Source organism: Hylaeus volcanicus, chromosome 3 (genome assembly GCF_026283585.1).
Source record: "Hylaeus volcanicus isolate JK05 chromosome 3, UHH_iyHylVolc1.0_haploid, whole genome shotgun sequence".
Classification (NCBI taxonomy): domain Eukaryota; kingdom Metazoa; phylum Arthropoda; class Insecta; order Hymenoptera; family Colletidae; genus Hylaeus; species Hylaeus volcanicus.
In genome coordinates, this window is record NC_071978.1 from 30,814,258 (window position 1) to 30,831,121 (window position 16,864).

At 39.8% G+C, this 16,864-nt stretch overlaps 2 protein-coding genes across 8 annotated transcripts; one reads left to right on the forward strand and one right to left on the reverse strand.

Annotated features, from left to right (window-relative positions):
• The first annotated feature begins 3,986 nt into the window (after nt 1-3,986).
• On the forward strand, nt 3,987-9,139 carry LOC128873355 (uncharacterized). Of its 5 annotated transcripts, none has more exons than XM_054116883.1 (5): nt 3,987-4,197; nt 4,657-4,829; nt 6,726-6,978; nt 7,197-7,639; nt 7,810-9,139. In XM_054116883.1, the coding sequence occupies exons 3-5, from the start codon at nt 6,734-6,736 to the stop codon at nt 8,313-8,315; spliced, it is 1,194 nt and encodes a 397-aa protein (XP_053972858.1). In that variant the 5' UTR covers nt 3,987-4,197; nt 4,657-4,829; nt 6,726-6,733; the 3' UTR covers nt 8,316-9,139. The 5 variants fall into 5 exon arrangements, 2 of the variants coding, with proteins under 2 accessions (XP_053972858.1, XP_053972859.1); XM_054116884.1 differs by lacking the exon at nt 3,987-4,197 and adding an exon at nt 4,204-4,542; XR_008456402.1 differs by lacking the exons at nt 6,726-6,978; nt 7,197-7,639; nt 7,810-9,139 and adding exons at nt 5,424-5,492; nt 5,610-5,664.
• Nucleotides 4,875-14,057, reverse strand: LOC128873356 (uncharacterized). Of its 3 annotated transcripts, none has more exons than XM_054116887.1 (7): nt 13,661-14,057; nt 13,491-13,591; nt 9,146-9,251; nt 6,386-6,597; nt 6,207-6,317; nt 5,812-5,996; nt 4,875-5,291 (listed from the first exon to the last, which is right to left on the reverse strand). In XM_054116887.1, the coding sequence occupies exons 2-7, from the start codon at nt 13,503-13,505 to the stop codon at nt 5,132-5,134; spliced, it is 789 nt and encodes a 262-aa protein (XP_053972862.1). In that variant the 5' UTR covers nt 13,506-13,591; nt 13,661-14,057; the 3' UTR covers nt 4,875-5,131. The 3 variants fall into 3 exon arrangements, 2 of the variants coding, with proteins under 2 accessions (XP_053972862.1, XP_053972861.1); XM_054116886.1 differs by lacking the exons at nt 13,491-13,591; nt 13,661-14,057 and adding exons at nt 12,268-12,443; nt 12,527-12,870; XR_008456403.1 differs by lacking the exons at nt 13,491-13,591; nt 13,661-14,057 and adding an exon at nt 12,268-12,916 and having other exon boundaries at nt 5,151-5,291; nt 5,731-5,996.
• Nucleotides 14,058-16,864: the final 2,807 nt, after the last annotated feature.

Here is a 16,864-nt window from a genome sequence, read left to right on the forward strand (position 1 = left end):
TGAATACATACTTTGCTTATACGAAGTCAGTTCGATTAAGCTGTAAGCGCTGGATATACTCGTAGATATAGCGTTCAAAGGAAAAACGAAGAATCGTGATCTCGGCGAAAGACCGTTTATGCCGTGTTTTCTATGAGTAAACGAAACGATGGACTGCGTGTACGGCTCGCAGAATGCACGGCCACATTTTGGCCGGCACAGCAGCCGTAACGAAAGGGTTAATGCCATCGATGCTAAGGCGTCGTTCTACACGGTTCCTTGCGCGTATACGGACATCTCTCTTTTTCTGTAATTTCCCGCAATTACATGAACGGGGAACAGGTACTTGATAACGTTGTTACGATTATGTTTTCACCTGGAAAAAATATGTAATTGGCTCGATCGTTCGATAATTTACCTTTGCCAATGCGTACAAATTGAGTACGACTGCGGTTACACATATTTCTATCTGCAAATCAGCAGCGCTCGTACCTTTGCTCGTAACTCGATTTCCTTTTTTTAATCCGGGAGATTCAAACAGCTGCTCCGGCGCCACTTACATATATTTTCAACGGAGAAGAATCGTATAATAATCGCAAATACACCGATCTTGATCGAGGTTCCCCTCGCCCTGGTCTTTTTGCGCACGGTTCACAATTTCACGTAAGTGGTTTCGTATCGCGTGTAGATGAAAAATGATGGATATACCCTTGCAGCGTAAATCGCGTTGCCAATTTCGTTGTCAATTTAAGCTTCGACTCGATACTTGGCGCTGATTGGTTACATGAATAACGACACGGCTGCGAAAAATTCAATTCTCAGGCACTATTCGTTACACATCTATTTTTAGTCGGTTATCATCCCTGGTCTGTATACTTTTCGGACAAACTGCACCATGCGAGCGTGACGCAGCGGGGTCAACACTCAATCGGTAAAACGGGAGCTGAACGTGCACCAGGGAACACGAAAGAGCGACGGAGAACGAAAGGAAAGAGAAGAATTTGAACGGAGCTACTGGTGATTTCGCGGACCAAGAGAAACAGAGGAAGAAGATCGAAGAAGACAAAGTCAAAGTGGGCTGGAATATTTCTATGACGTAGGGAGAAATTGATGGCACGACCGTGGATGGAAACATGGTCCTGTGGCTCTTACGAGCCAAAAACTATCCACGAGCAAACTATTTTTTCTAACCGATCACAAAAGATACAAAGAACCACAACGCTCGAAAGAACGTTAACGCGTAGGTTGCAGATTTTGAAAATCTTTTCAAGATTTTGCAAGCTTAAAAAAGTTCGTTAAGTTACGTAAAAACACGATTATACTTGAAGATCACGTGTGGTGAACGATTCGTTCGTGGCATGTGTTTTGCGGCGGAGATACGTACGACAGCGCAAAAGGTACAGAAGAAAGATGCTTGTTCCTATGAAAAAGAAAATTTGTACTCGTTCCAAATCGGGGTAACGTCGACAAATTACAAATCTCGTGACAAACACATTATATTCGATTCGATATCGTGGTTTGTGTGGCCATTAACAACACGCAAAGAAATATTAATACGAAAGCGAGTTGTTCATTCTTTCCGTCACGTCTCACGTATCGAATCCTCGATGGAATTAATCGCAACGACTTCCTACGAACGGCTGTCCAGTCTCGTAAATGCCATCTACGAATGTCTAAGTTCTCGATAGACGGATGGAACGATAGTTCCATCAGGTATGGAACTTGAGGCTTAGCTGAGAATTTCCAAGAGTAGTTTCTTTGCGATCTTCGTCGTGATTCATGGTCGAACTCGATGGCTACTCCGAATTTGAATGTGATTTAAATTTCTAAGAGAGCTCGAAATTACTTTTATCGCTGCAGATACAAATTTGCTTATTTTCGTTCGGTCTCGGGTATTGGTCATTTCGTGTCTTCCGTAACTAAGCTCTTCGTCGAGCTTCGGTGGTGTCTTATCAAGTCGTATCTTGTATAAACACGTTCCACCTGGTCTCAGACCGTCACGACCCACGCCATTTTCTACCGTCGCTGCCCACGTTGTTTCGTAACTTTCCACGAGATCACTTTATCATACATCCTCGTGTTTCGTGTTATTCCCGGTTAACGATAGGTGTAGAAGAATCGCACCATTGATTGCGTACTTGTGCCTCGGAATGAAATACGTCATTCTAGCGGTGTTAATGATACTAACGTTATGGCAACGCCATCTCTACGACAACGTTATGGAGACTCGAAGTTTCGTTCTCGAGGGAATATCGACGTCACGATTTGCAAAAAAAAAGAAGAAAATAAAAATAAACATAATCGATGCGTAGAACTAGCGAAGAGGTCCTCCTGGCGATTAGCAGGACTTCTAAAGCCGATCGAATTACTTGGCGCGCGGAATTCCCCGTACGGGACGATTTGTAGCAGTAATCCAGGGTTACGGTTCCCGGTGCCTGGACGTGCTTTAATATGATTTAAACCTACCACCGTGTTGGCTACTGTGTTACGATCCCGAAGCCTCTTACCAACTACGCAGGCCTTCCAGAGGAGAGTCCTTGAGGAGGAGAGGCCAGAAAAAGCGCGATGAAACGAGACAGCGATACACGCGTGCGTACACGCAAGAAAGTGGCGTAAAATACGTAGGCGAAGTACCGGTTTTTTTCCCGGGGACCCACTGCTGTATTCTTCTTTGAATTTTAATTCTTTCTCGCTACCAAATGCAATTAAGCCGCATTCACGCGGTTATAAAAAAAAATGAACGTCGCGCGACGCGTACCGCGATTAAATTGCATCGAACGCATCCGTGAGTGTCTTCAACAACTAGCCGCGTACATTAAACTCTTTTATTATTCGCTAAATACGTTCCTTAAAGAATCCTGTATAAAAGAAAAATATATCTTTCTGTTGAACGAAATGTACACAAAGTTGCACCAAAAAAGCCTCGACGATGAATATAAAAGAATAGAGGAAACGTTTATTCGATCATTGTTATCTAGCCAAATATTAAAATAAAAATATAGGTTAATTTTTGTTCGCTGTACGCGACCCTTGATCCATTTCGTAGAGATGAAAAAGTAACGGAAAACACGTTTATCTCTGCACGTGTTTGCGCTTTGCAAATTCAGCCGCTCACGTGCCACGGTCGATGACATGTCCGTCACGAGCGAGATTATATTATGCTACGTCAAATTTCCATATTTATATTTAAGACGTTAAATTAATAATTGTTTGGTAGACGTAATTAGTAGTTACAAGAATCTATTTAAGGGGCCAGTTTATAGACTTCAAAATTTTTTTTATCGAAGATTACGTCGCGCAGCATTTTGGAAGTTGGATGCTGCCTTTGTTTTCTCTGTTTCTGGTATTTTATCTTTCTCTCGTTTGTTTCCTTCGATTGTTTGTCCAGTGAGCGAAGCAATCGCTTACAGGTAGCTGCCGTGATGCATCGACCGATCGAGTCGTAGGGCGACTTACGAACGAGATACTTCGCTGCAGCAAAAGTGACGAGGCTCCGACAATTATAACGGGTGGCGCAAAAAAAACCGGCGCCTCATCGTCCACTTCGACCTTCTCTTTCTCCTTTCGTCCAGTGTACGCGCGCTCGAACACGAAATATAACCAAGGAAGTCCTTCTTCGTTACGATCTCGCGAGTCCTCTCCGGGATCTCAATGATCTAATTAACCATAAGCTATGAATGTTTTTTCGTAAAAATCGATGAAATTGATTGTCAGCTTCCACAAAGATTTGAATAGATAATAAGTTTAGAGATTTCGAGAATAATGTCGTTAGGTTGTGATACAAACAGACGATTACAGTCTAAATATGTTTGCAATTAAAATAAATCACTTAGTTGTATGTACTAGTCTGGATTATGTAGTTACCGATTCAAACAATTTCTTAAATGAACGACCAAGTAAGTTTTCGTTAAAAATGTTTCATACGCACACGCGTATTTATCGTTCACGTTACGACATCTAGCGGATCTATAAGAAAGATACTAAATATCAATAGTAGTCGCTAGGTGGCAGTGAAGTAATACTTGCTGTGTTCAGTTGTTGGTAAATTTTTTTGTATAACCTTTACCAGTACCGAGATAAGTTTCTATAGAACGATTGTTAAAAAAAACTATAAGGTGAAGGTGAAATGCCGAGTTTAAAACGTTATCTGTTTATTGTATTCTCTGAAGCTCGAAGCGACAGACAAGAGTTTATCGTTCGCGTTTCTTCGAGCAATAGGTAATTCCCGCATATAGTTATAAATTACTTCGGTTTCGTTTATTTCGTAGCAACAAAAAATTCGATTCCATTTTTTGTGTTTGTTATATTTTTTAATACAATTTACACGTAAAAATTTGGAATTTTGTTACTTTACGTCGTAGATACGACCGGCTGATTTAGATGTTTTTCCCGCCATTTCGCGTTACATGTCTGTTGAGTTAGACTTGGACACTTTTTATTTATTTCAATCGTGAATATTATAATCTATAAAACAAAACTGTGATTTCATTGGTATGGAGCAATTACATAAGCGACAGAAAATTACAAAAGAATCGACCGTTAACGATATCGCGTCTTCCATTAGTGAGTGAATGTTCCAAGTGAAATTAACTGTTTTTTCATTATTTTTCCTGTTAGAATAGCATTTAATGTCATCTAAAAATAAGAGATATCATTCAATGACATATTAATTTTTAGGTGAAATATCTGAATCTATCGATTCTATAAGTAAGAAGTATAGAACTATCTTAAAGGTTAATAAAGCAGTGGTCCTATATTTTCAAGATATTAAGGAGCGTCAAAAGGAATCGAATATAGAGCGACTACAATTCGAGTTAGAAGAAACAAGAATAGATTAGGAATAATATTTGGTATGGATAAAAGGGATGTTATAATATTTTGTCATACACATAACGTGTTTGTAAGTGTAGATTTATACAGTGATATCGTTTAAATAATTATGTTTCCTTATATCACAAAGTCATTTAATATGTAAAAATATATTGACTTAATCCTGGAATATTGAATTAATACTATCTCACAAATACTATAATTACATGGTCTCTGTTGTAATAAAATGGCACGGAGGTGGAAGGTCGAGCTGTAAGCATATTCCATTGAAAAGTAGCTGCCTTGCGAGCCCTTTGATTTAGTCTACTAGTTTCCATCTTTATTAACGTTCTGGGTCCTCTTTAGGACGTCTCCTAGGATCCGTTGCATCCAATGGAACTATAACAGGAGGTGTATTGTCTGGTTTTTGTGTTTGTCCAAATCTGTAGTCTGTGCCTTTTGTGACTGGAAACCAAGTTCTAGACAATGGTACTTGTCGACATCTGAAATGTATATTTAAGTATAGAGTATCCAAAATTGTTTCTTGATTTTACAAAATAAACAAAAAAGCGTTAGAACACGCAGAAAATCAATGTTGCATCATTATATTCCCTAATAATTTTTATTTGTTAAAGCGTCCTCGATTGATACGAGATTTAAAAATTTGGCATTTCGCGTGCAACACTGCTTGATGAAACTTCCGTGTAAGTTTTAATAAGAACACAGTAGGTATACATTGATGCACCATTTGAAAAAAGCGTTTAATAAAAGCGACATACGCTTCCATCGTTTGCAATTTTTGGTAACATCGCAAAATACAGAAGCAGGCATAATGTTACGAAGAAAGATGGAAGTGAAAGAATATTAAAGCTCATTTTTGCAAGATTTTGCGTTGGGAGAGAACATTGCGGAAAAAGATCTGGTGCGACGCGTGCGGCTTACAAGATATGCAAGATAGTAGAGTGCAGTGAGAGAAAAGTTTCCTTATTCCCGTAGTAGTGGCCCTATTCTTTTCGCTCACACCTGCACGTGTTTTGATCGAAGTAAAATCCAGTGGAACACTCCAACTCGTCTCTACAGAAACAGGTACAAAGCTCTGGATTCCAGACTTTCGTGTCGTTGTTCGTGTAGCATTTCTCCGCCTCATCGACGTTATTGCACGCGCATCTACATTCTTCCTTCACGTACGATTGCTTTTCGTTGCAATGCTAAAAAAAAAAATTGAACGAAAAAATGTTGAAATGTAGAAAAAAGCTCATCTATTTCAACTTGAGAATATATTCTCTTCGACATATGAAATTGACGAGTAGCTGTAACGCATTTGCAAAAGTGTTCGCGAGCCGCGAGTTAAAGTCCACAATGCGAGTTAGTACTGGTTTAAGAAGGAAGATCCCAATTATCGGCTGTCTTTAAATTACCTCCGCCTTAATTCTGCAGTCGCACACGCATTTCGTGTGCTCTTCTAGCGGCACGATGCGTTTGTCCTTATAGCTCAGTCCGTTCGTCTGATCTACTGCCACCACAAATACCTTCGAGCATGGGTAATAATTAATTAGTTGGAGGAGTAGCAATTTTCGCTAGTCTGTCGGTAACTTACCTCGAAATTTCGAAATTCCGTGGCGATCGGTTGACAGGAAAGCAACGAATGACTGCAACAACCTCCGCATCTTTTGATGCGCGTGCAAGACGGGAAATAGATTGCGGATGGATCGTCGTCTGGTTTTAGAGAAACTGGTTGCAATTCGGGCATACATTTTGCTGGAACTGGTTGCATGGCGTTCGAGCGCTCTTCCGTATCTCCTATCCTACCTAAAAACAAATAGTTTTTAATTGGCCCATTGAATTTCTGTTACGTTCGTTTTGGTGTGGTGTTTGTGGTTTCGAGTTAATAATTGCGAGTTGGAAAGCTTTTTGTCGTAAATCCTGCCTCGTTCTAGGTAAGCGGATGATGGATGAGTACACGCAAGCTATTTCATTCGTCAACAGCTACTTTGCCCTGGTCGATGGTCTCGCTTATGGTTTAGAAAGCCACCTCTCGGAGAATGTGATTCTCGATTGGTTCGGTAGGACGATCAAAGGCAGGAAAAACGTAACAGCTTTCATGGAAACGCACAAAGTGAATAGTCGGCACATATTTGGGAATATCGTACCCAGTACCTGTATCAATTACGAAAAGAAACGCGCGGATCGGTAAGAATGCGCGAATACCGATAAGAGCTAGGACTACTTGTCGAATTTTAGCAAAAGGAACGAATTTTATAATAATATTCAACCGATAGTATTTAGGTAGTAAATTTACTTGAATAGTCCTAGCTCTAATACCGAGTCGAGAAAGAATTTTGTTTTTCTTCCATTGATTCGTTGGACGAGGAAACTGTCCAAGTCGTAATCGTCGAATTTTTATGCAGGAGAACGATCTTCTCGTATAAAAATTATGATGCTCGGGAATTTCGACGCAGCGATGTCGACGTTGATAACAATGAGAATCAAAATCAGCCTGAATCATCCGACCAAGAATTACCGGAAATGTTCTCAAAGGATGACGTCATTAAAGATTTCAACCAAAATGAAATCAATACGAAGGGAATCACTGCGATGCACGACACATTCTACGACTTAAGAGAGGGTGATCTCAGCAATCTTTTCAAGCTTGAGATCTCGTCGACCAACATAGAGGAGATCGAGCAGAGCATTAATAGGATAAAATTGGAAGAGGAAATTGCACCAACCGTCAAAGCTATCAAGAGAGAGTGTGGTCAAGGAGATGGGCCTGTCGTCGCTGAAACTAGCACCATCAAATATGTGGAAGCTGATGGAGAAATAGAATTTTCCCGCAAACATTGGAAAGGAGGCAAGGAATAATTTTATTTGTATCTTTATCGAACTATAATTTAGTTTCCAAACTTGCCGGTTTCGAAATCGAGCTTTTCGTTTGAAATTAATGTCAGACAAGTTAGGTTCCCCGACAAGAAACTCGGTGGAAACATTTCATAATGAGAATGTGGTTTAACTCGATCGCAGATGCTTGGAATGCGTATTCCTCGGCTACGTCTGGCGTTCACACTTGGAGGCGACCGTGCAAACTGCAAATCGCGTATTCCATTTCAACCGACAGTCCAGCCTTGGAATCGTCTCGTAAAAGTAAGAGTTCCACGGCACGTTTTGGCCAACCAAAAGCTAAATTGCCTAGTCTAGAAGAGATAAATGAAATCAGTAATCGGCTGGTACCAAATACGAGCGATTTCGGCGGTTTCTTGAAACAACTCGACTTCTTCGAGGATCGTAAAGATTTTCTAGAAATCTTTGGCTCCGAGATAGCGATCTCGGATCCCTGCACGCCGTCACTCGCCCCCCAATACGTGGATCACAAGTTGATCTTTAACAAACCACGCGCCAACGTGGACAGTTGCAACGATCGAAATGAGAAAAAATTTGTTTTTAATTATCAAATCCATTTAATAATATACGATGGCAGCAACAAGTGTAGAGTAAATCTTTTGCGCGAGTTCGGAAGAGCGAAAATGTAGGAGAGAAAAGAACACGGATCCTTTTCTTTATCGTTGATATCGGTAATCTAATCAGGGGACAGATAGAATTGCAGTTATTCGTTTATTTTTTTTTTCGTTTTCATTTAGACAGCGTCGGAGCACAAATTTCTTTGCAATAATTTTTTTCAAAAGAAACTCATCGTTCGAATAACTTTTCTACAAATTCAACAAATTAACGTTACGACTCGTTTTTCTGTTTTTTTTTTTTTTTTTTTTTTATCGAACGATTGTTTCGCAATAGTTTTCGATTTAGGAAACAGAGTTCAAGTAATATAGCAAGCATTTCTGCGAATTACGTTTGTCGCGACTTTGAATTTTATAGCTTTCTTTCGCTGATCAAACTTTTCTTAATTTAGAGGTCGGTTATACGGTTTATCGAATGATCTCATCTTTGCCGATAACGGAGCGTCGTTCAAACAAGTAAACTCGACACCAAACGAGACACCGCTCCGTTTAATCTATTTATCCGATTGAACAATATTTGTTGCGATCGTTGCCGATTTATTAGCAACGATTTGTTCGTTAAACATCGAGGAATTCGCGACTGCAGCTGGTTCTGCATTATCGCGTAAAATTCACCGTATACATAGTATTCTTGTATATTCTTAGAATTTTAAATCAGAGATTTCATCGAATAATGTTCGATGAAATCGAATAATCGTTAATGCTCTACGAGATCGTATTACTTGGCGATGGGTTTTCCTTGAACCGTTACAAGTCGATCAGTTTCCCTAACCTACGGTCATTTAATGCCGCAGATTCTTAATGAAAATCTCACGCGTTAACGGGTTCTTCGAGAAAGTACTTACCAAATAAGCCGAACCTCTGTTGGTACACAGGCACGCCATGAACAAGATTGAGAAACTCATCGATCGAATCCATGGAATTGATCTTTTTGGCTAGCTCCAACGATTTCTGAAAAAAATAATACGATATTATTGGTATAAGAATCGCTGTTAATTTCCCGCGTTTACCGTGCCCTTGGTCGGTCGACCAAGATAATCGAAAAAACTGATAAAGCACAGATTTCAAATCTTGAACGCGTTGAATGTTATCAGTTACAGAAACAAATAATAATTCTAATTCTAACAAATAATAATCCTCGTCACAAAGTTAATTCACGATCTCGAGCGAGACACGGGAATACGAACATTATACAGTTATATTCTGGATATTCCGTATTTTGTTGTAACGATACAAGCATTTATTCGATGTTTTTGACCCTCCTATTTTAGTCGCATAGGAAAAAAGTGTTCAAAATAGTAACTGGTTAATCGTATTTCGCATTCAGTCTTCGGATGCAAAACATTTTTTTCTACGAAGAGCGTGTTAATCAGCCACTTTTAAGCATGTTTGCTTAAGAATTCCAACGTTTCGTCATGCATATCGCGAGTTTGTGAATCGATCGGCGACAGACGGGACTGTTCGAATGCACTGCACGATATTCCGAATAAAAAATTAAGCTTTTAGAGACAATTCAGCGTTTGTCGATGTTGTCATAGGAGAATAAGAAGCAGTGCGCAAGACATCGAACCGATTAAAGAAATGCGGTCGTACAGAAAATTGTTGATATAATATGTTCGAACGGGACACCTCTCCAGATAATTATCGGGGTATTCCCGGTATGTAGGTAAGCGATCATGCGTGACTCATCAGCCTCGATCACGGATGCTCGTGTGACTAAAATTGAGATTATAGAACGATCGCAGGTCAATCCTCCGGGAAACGATAAAAAAAAAAAAAAATTATCACTTTCGCGGTGTCTGTTTTTAGGCTTCCATTGAAAGCATTTTTATTTACGAACGTTTGCATGAGGCGTTCAATTTGCCAGCGCCTCGAGTCGTTTTTCCGGATCTGAAACGGTCGCCCTTCGACTTGAAACTGGTTTCGAACACAAAGCTCTATCGTACGGGCGTCTCCAAAAACGAGCAATCGCCAAACAAATTTCTAAGAACCAGCTCCAGTGTTAACCTCTGCTTTCGATGAACTCGATGCAAGTTTTCTCTTTCGATCGTTTGCGAGATTTACCGTGTGCCATTCTATCAGCGGCTGTCCCACTTGCGCGAATGATTTTTGTTTGGATTCTGAGCGTCAGCTGAAATATTTGTACGGGTGCGGACGAAATCGGTAACGGTACGCCGAGTATTCTGTTAAACAGTTTATGTGCACCGGGATTTGCGTAATCGTGAAATTTGCTGTTAACCCGAGACGGTGTACTTTCTAATAACCGTTGATTCTTCGCTGTTTGAGCAGAATTTAACGCCGACTTTGAAAGGTCGTTTGTAATAATCGATGCTACACGTAACCATATAAATGTGTCATAACATTGGAACGTATATAGAGTATCCGGGAGTATGCTCGGGATATAGTAGTACATTCGGCGAGCAGGTGATTTCTCATCGAAAGAACAACTAAGAAATATCAAATAAATGTTTTTTATCCCTATCGCAAAACGAATATAAAACATAGCCACCTGTTAAGGATCGCGTAGATCTTACTTATTTTTAATTCCACCTGCTGTGTTAGTTGTACGTATAATGTCATTTTTCTCGGAAACTACGCAACCAATCAAAAACATTTATTTCATATCTTTTACTTGTTTCTTCGCGAGAGTCACCGGTTGCACCACGATTTACCGGATACCCCGTGTACTCTATTGGTATGTGTAAAATAAAATCTGTGCCGACCTTGCCGGAAGAATGAGCTTCACCTTGCAACACTTGTGTTATACGTACGTTTACGTTTTATTAATCGTAACCTCAATTTCTTTCTATTCGTTTACCCGTCAATCATATGGCGAAATAATTGTTAAATGTAATTCAATGTTTACGGAATTGTGGCAAAAAACGGAAATATTTTAGGTTCAAGCGTTAAAGGAGCTTACACCTTGTATGATCTACTGAAGATAAGCTCGTAGAAAACAGTTACATACGTGACAATCGTGGCACAGTGCCGATACCGTTGCCGATTGCTCGCAAAGATATCGGTCGGATAATATGCGATTACATTTCTTGTTTGGAGTAATTTCGATAGAACATTAGGACGCATCGCGACAAAATTTCAAACAACATTTTCTCTTGTTCGATTAACGGTTTCCGGTGAATCGCGATACGACGCCGACGCGCCGATAAAATTAGTTAACGACTGCAAGGTAATCCGCAAAGTATTTGCACAGACGTCAAGTGACGTGTAATCAATTATCTATACCTATATCGAATCGCGGACACCGTGACGAGCGTTCTAAGCGTATCGTGCACGATCGAGGTTTCTACCTCGATCCAATGCATCCTTGACATTAGTGTTTGTTCGGCCTTCGACGTCATCCAGGTCTTTACGGAAAACCGAACATGCCCCCGATGACAAGGATGTCGTAATATCAATGTCTACCGCTGAAAACATGAATCAACGCTTTCTCTTCGATAATTATTAATTCAAGAAAAGAATGAATAGATTCGAGAAGAATACGACAAAACGTTGGGATGCAATTTGCATCGATTCTACCGAACTAATTTCCGACACATGCGGCAACTGCTGTTTTTGTTAACCGCAGCGAAGAATGGCTGTTAAAGAGAAAAAAACGTGACAGCAACAAAACCGATACGGATGACTGTTTCCGTGTAATTTGCTAGTGTATTACCATTTCTCGTAACGTGTAATTTCGTAGGATTTTTACGGCACATTCGCAACAATGTTCTATCAAATTTGCGAATCTCTTACAACATTTGATCCGCTAATCGATAAATAAAACTTCAAATTTGCCTCCGTTGCATTCATTGTGTATGTTCACTGAAAGATCGCCATACGGTCGGACAAAATATACTCGCGCTACTTGTCGTAGAGAAAACGTGGGAGCGAAATTGTTAAAACACGGGAACGGAAACGGAAACGTTTCGTTCAAAATTGTGCCAACGGGACGAGATGATCGATTTACCGATAACTCGTTGCTACGGCCGGAACTATCCACAGCGGGAACTAACCGCGTATCCCTTTGAGCCACTACGAGTCCGATAACCAGTATTATCACGAAGACCGTGAGAATCAACGGTTTGAGTCTGCTGTGCGACATGTTCGCGCGAGGTCGGTGCATCGGTTCCTCTTCAGTATCCACTAGAATATTAGAAAAAAAAGGAAAAAAAAAATAACGATATAGACTCGTTCCGCGGACGATAAAATCAGCGACACGAACGTACGCGGTGATCGGCACTAGTAATTTCCAGTTAAGAGAAATCGACGTGAATGACACGTGTTTTCGAGACGCTCGGTCCCGCTGTTCGCATTGCACTCTGTGCGCACGAGGAAAACGCGAGAAGGCACACCTGAGCAGGTTCCTCCGCTCGCGTCGCGATCGACTGCTGAAGCGAATACGTCTCGACGCGTATTTCTGGTCACATACACACACATCGCGATACACGCACCGCTGGCTCACGTACGAATCGCAATAGACGTGTTGCCACGCCGTATACCACCGTCTCGGTGTTCTTCTCCTAATTTTCTTATTGCTGTGACTGTTTCGTGCTTATCGGAACGCAAGCATTAACAATACGCAGTGTTATCTACCATAAGTAACGATACATTTTCCGTTCAATATTCACCGGTACAAGTCCGTTCAATTATAGGACAGTGTCATACTATGAAAATAACGAACCTAGGCTGAAATTAAAAAGCCTATAAATATATTCGCAGTTGATGAAAACTTGACGTGTAAGTTACTCGTAAGTTGCTCGGTAAACAGATTTTTCATACAGGATTGCGAAGCTGACGAGGGGCGTGGGTATATTAATTTGCATGTATAAATTAAACTAGTCGCGCGTTGCTCTTTTCAACGCAATGTCTCAAGGTGGCAGTTGATGAGAAAAGGTAGAAAGAAAGAAAAGTTTTATAAGGTGTTCTCAGGATATTATAAATCGTGATTTAATATGTAGATTCGGAGATGCAACGAAAAGTAATCGCAGTTTTCCGTTCAAATGCTTCTTCGTACGTAATGTTAATTTTTATCAGAAGCCTGATTTGAAAGTTCAAGGTGAAAAGTTTAACGAGTAGTATATACATAGTACTACGTAGTAGCTATAATGATATAGAATACAAAGTATCCCAGTCATAATTGTACTAGTAGAACAGAAGTAGACTCGCATGCCCGTCGGATTTTTTACTGACCAGAAAACAATGCATGTTTGGTGAGTTTTTGCCAAGTTTGTCGTAGAAAGGCCAGCATCTGTGTAATCTGTGATATCAGACTTGGTTTATTGTACGCTATCCTAGAATATACAAATATGTATTCATTCTAGCGAAATGATTTATAATGATACTTAAAAAAAATGTATTACCTAATCTTGATGTAAGACACTGTCCTTGTGTTAAATTGAAAAACTCCCACATTATTATCTTATGATCATACCACTCGTACTATCGTGGTCTTCATCTTTAAAGTATGCACCATTTTCATTTTCTTTCCAGCATAACCAATTACTACAGAATTTATTTTGAGATGTCGTACACGCTGTTTACAACGCGTAACGATAGGTTATGTATCCTCGATCATCATTTCGTGAATAGTATTGTGGATTAATTTCGCCGATCTCGTCATTAGACAGTTATCGCACAGTTTGATCAATTTTATGCAAAGAATTGTTATTCTTTTCATTGAAAAACAAGAACTTTTCTCAACTTGGATCAAAGTACTGCGAGCAGCCATTTTCTGTTTCATGCAGCGTAATGAAAATCTCGATAGATCGATACACGTTCTTACACTGTGAAATTGACCCCGCGGTTTATTTGAATATGTGAATTACGTAATTACGAATATTAAGATTAACCGACTGTATAATTTTGCTTATTAATCGTAAATCAGTGGTTACGCAAAAGACTAGACAAGACTTGTTTTTGATAAACTGTGATTTATTTTACACGTATCATAACGTAGACATTCACAATTGAAAAAAATAAACTGTACGTTAAACGCGTGTTCTACGATATCAGATATTGGGTGAAAATGTCGCAGATCGACGCTTTATGCTTAGAACGTAAATGATTGTCTTTCATGGTACTGCGTAGATCTTGGTTACCAAGGTTCACTGTAAACAAATGCATATCGTATACGTCGCGATCAGTTTCAACTTATACGAGACCGACGTATTCTGGGCTATCAGTCTCGGATATCTTCGTATGATTTTTAATGAGTGTTATTTATTTACCTTGTGTTACGATTTTCTCGGTACGATTTTTCTGCATCCCAAATTACGAACCAATTTGTATCCAGGAGGACAATGTTTTCCTGCCTGCTTTCTTTCTGGAAACGTCAGTGGTCTCGATTCACCCCCCATGCTTATAACCATTAGGATAAGAGCGAGGATAACGAAACGAAGCGGTGCCATTGCGCGCGTAGAAATCTGAAATGATTTTTAGAGTTTCTCGTCCCTTCTTGTTAGACTCCCTTGAGTTCTACGCAGCAGATCGACGGTGTCCAAGTAGAAATTAGTTACTGACGCACGGTACAATGAAAACACAGGAGGTGTAGTCTCCTTTTAATACGATTTCCCTCCCCTTTTCCGTCTTGATCGCAGTAATTTGCGGTTACAATTCATATCCTGGTCACGCACAATGCGGTTTCTACTTGATTATTACGTCAATTATTTTTAAGATACGACGAATTCGTCGAATATTATTATATTTTGTGTCGCGGACATCTTACAGGGTTGATATATGGTTGATTAATATTTTGCTTGTAACATCCTATTCGGTAATGTTATAATTGAGTTGGGAATCCAACATCCGACGGAAAAATATGTTATATGAATTTCGATATAAAATGTTATCTTATCGATCCAGGATGAATTAAGATTAGCGATTATCTTACGATATTCTTTAGTCCTAAGATACAAGAATAAATCCAATATTTTTAAATTGATCTAATTTGTAAGATAAAAATATTTACAATTTTTGTACTTCCTTTTCAATAAATGGAGCTTATGATCTGTACCTAAATTCATAAAACAATTCATTTTGACATTTTTTTTTAGTTTTTATTTTGCTCAGATTAGCGCTAATATTTTATTTCCGCCTGACTCGATAACGTTGAAAGTGACAACGAAATGGTAAGAAGGTTCGCCCTCGAAACTGGAGGTAGGCCTATACTCTATGAGGTAAAAATGCGATCAATTAAATTTTAACACATAAAGAACTTTTTCAAGTTCGTGGTTTTACATAACTTTTCGCGAAGGAATTGTAATCTATTATCATAGCTTATTTATCGATATACGTTAAAGTAGATATCGCCTTATTTCACGGACGATAACGTTATATCGTTGTGTACGTAAGCTAGAAGGAGCTAGAAGGAGTAAGATTCGTAGACAACAAAGTAAAAGGAAAAGGTATCGTTTCGTTTATTTATTATCGAAATCTTAATTAAGTTACGAACAAGCGATAAGGCAGTTTCCTTCTTTTGATAATCTTGCGTTTATCGACGATACGAACTTCCTGAGACATATGATTAATTGTTATCTTATCGCACAAATTATTTGTATTTTCTATATTTAGAATTTCTATCCGCATGGTCTGTTTTTCCAAGTGTGCGTACATGTTATCGTTGCCCTCGTTGGGTAAATGGTCCCGCAAACTTCTTTATCGATTTAGCGTTGCGGGAAGAAGAAGAATCCTTCGTCGGTACAGCCTTTCGTGCGTAACGATGATCGTGTAGTGGGATCGGTTCATTTCAAGATATACATTTAGAATGAAAACGTGAACATACAATGCGCGTTATTCCTTCGTTAATTTATGTCGCACTGTTTCCTATCGGCAGTTGCTTATCGTAAAATTTGTTTCACTAGCGTTTGGTATATATTTTTATTTAATCGACATTTATCGGCAAGCCTCTTTTATCGTGCTTATCTTCTTAAACGAGGAAACGCGACTTACTCAGAACAGAGCTCTACAGCGATTTCCGACTTTCACCCGGTCTGGCGGACAGTTGACTGGAACGTTGATGAACGAGCCCTTGTCGATCCTGGCGGTTTCGAAAGGCACGAATTGCCTCTCCACGAGCAAAGTCGTATTAGCGACACACGTGCGAGTAGACTGGAGAAAAACGAATGTCAGCAACAGTGCAGCGATCCACGGAAGTCTCATGTTGCGCGCAAGTCGAAGGATCAGCTTCTATAAATCTTAGATCGTCCCTATGGCGACCAAGGGAATCCTCTACTACCGTCCACTGCCACAATTTCCTCGAACCGATGAACCGAATTTGCGTCTCACGATCCTACTATCGGCCAAAAGATTCTTTTTATTTCTTATTCGCTACGCGAAACGTGGTCTATCACAGCCGTGTTTTCACCGAATTCTTGGTTACATTTCTTTGTTCACGGATCGTGACACTGCCGGACGAGAACATCGAGCACAGTACTGGGAATCGTGACAGTCTCGAGTGTAGCTGGAAATATTATCTTATCACGGTGGCATCTTATCGTACGATACTAGTAAACTCGGAAGTTTGGTATCGTTAGGGCTGTACCAAGGCTGAAGATTTCCTCCCCGTG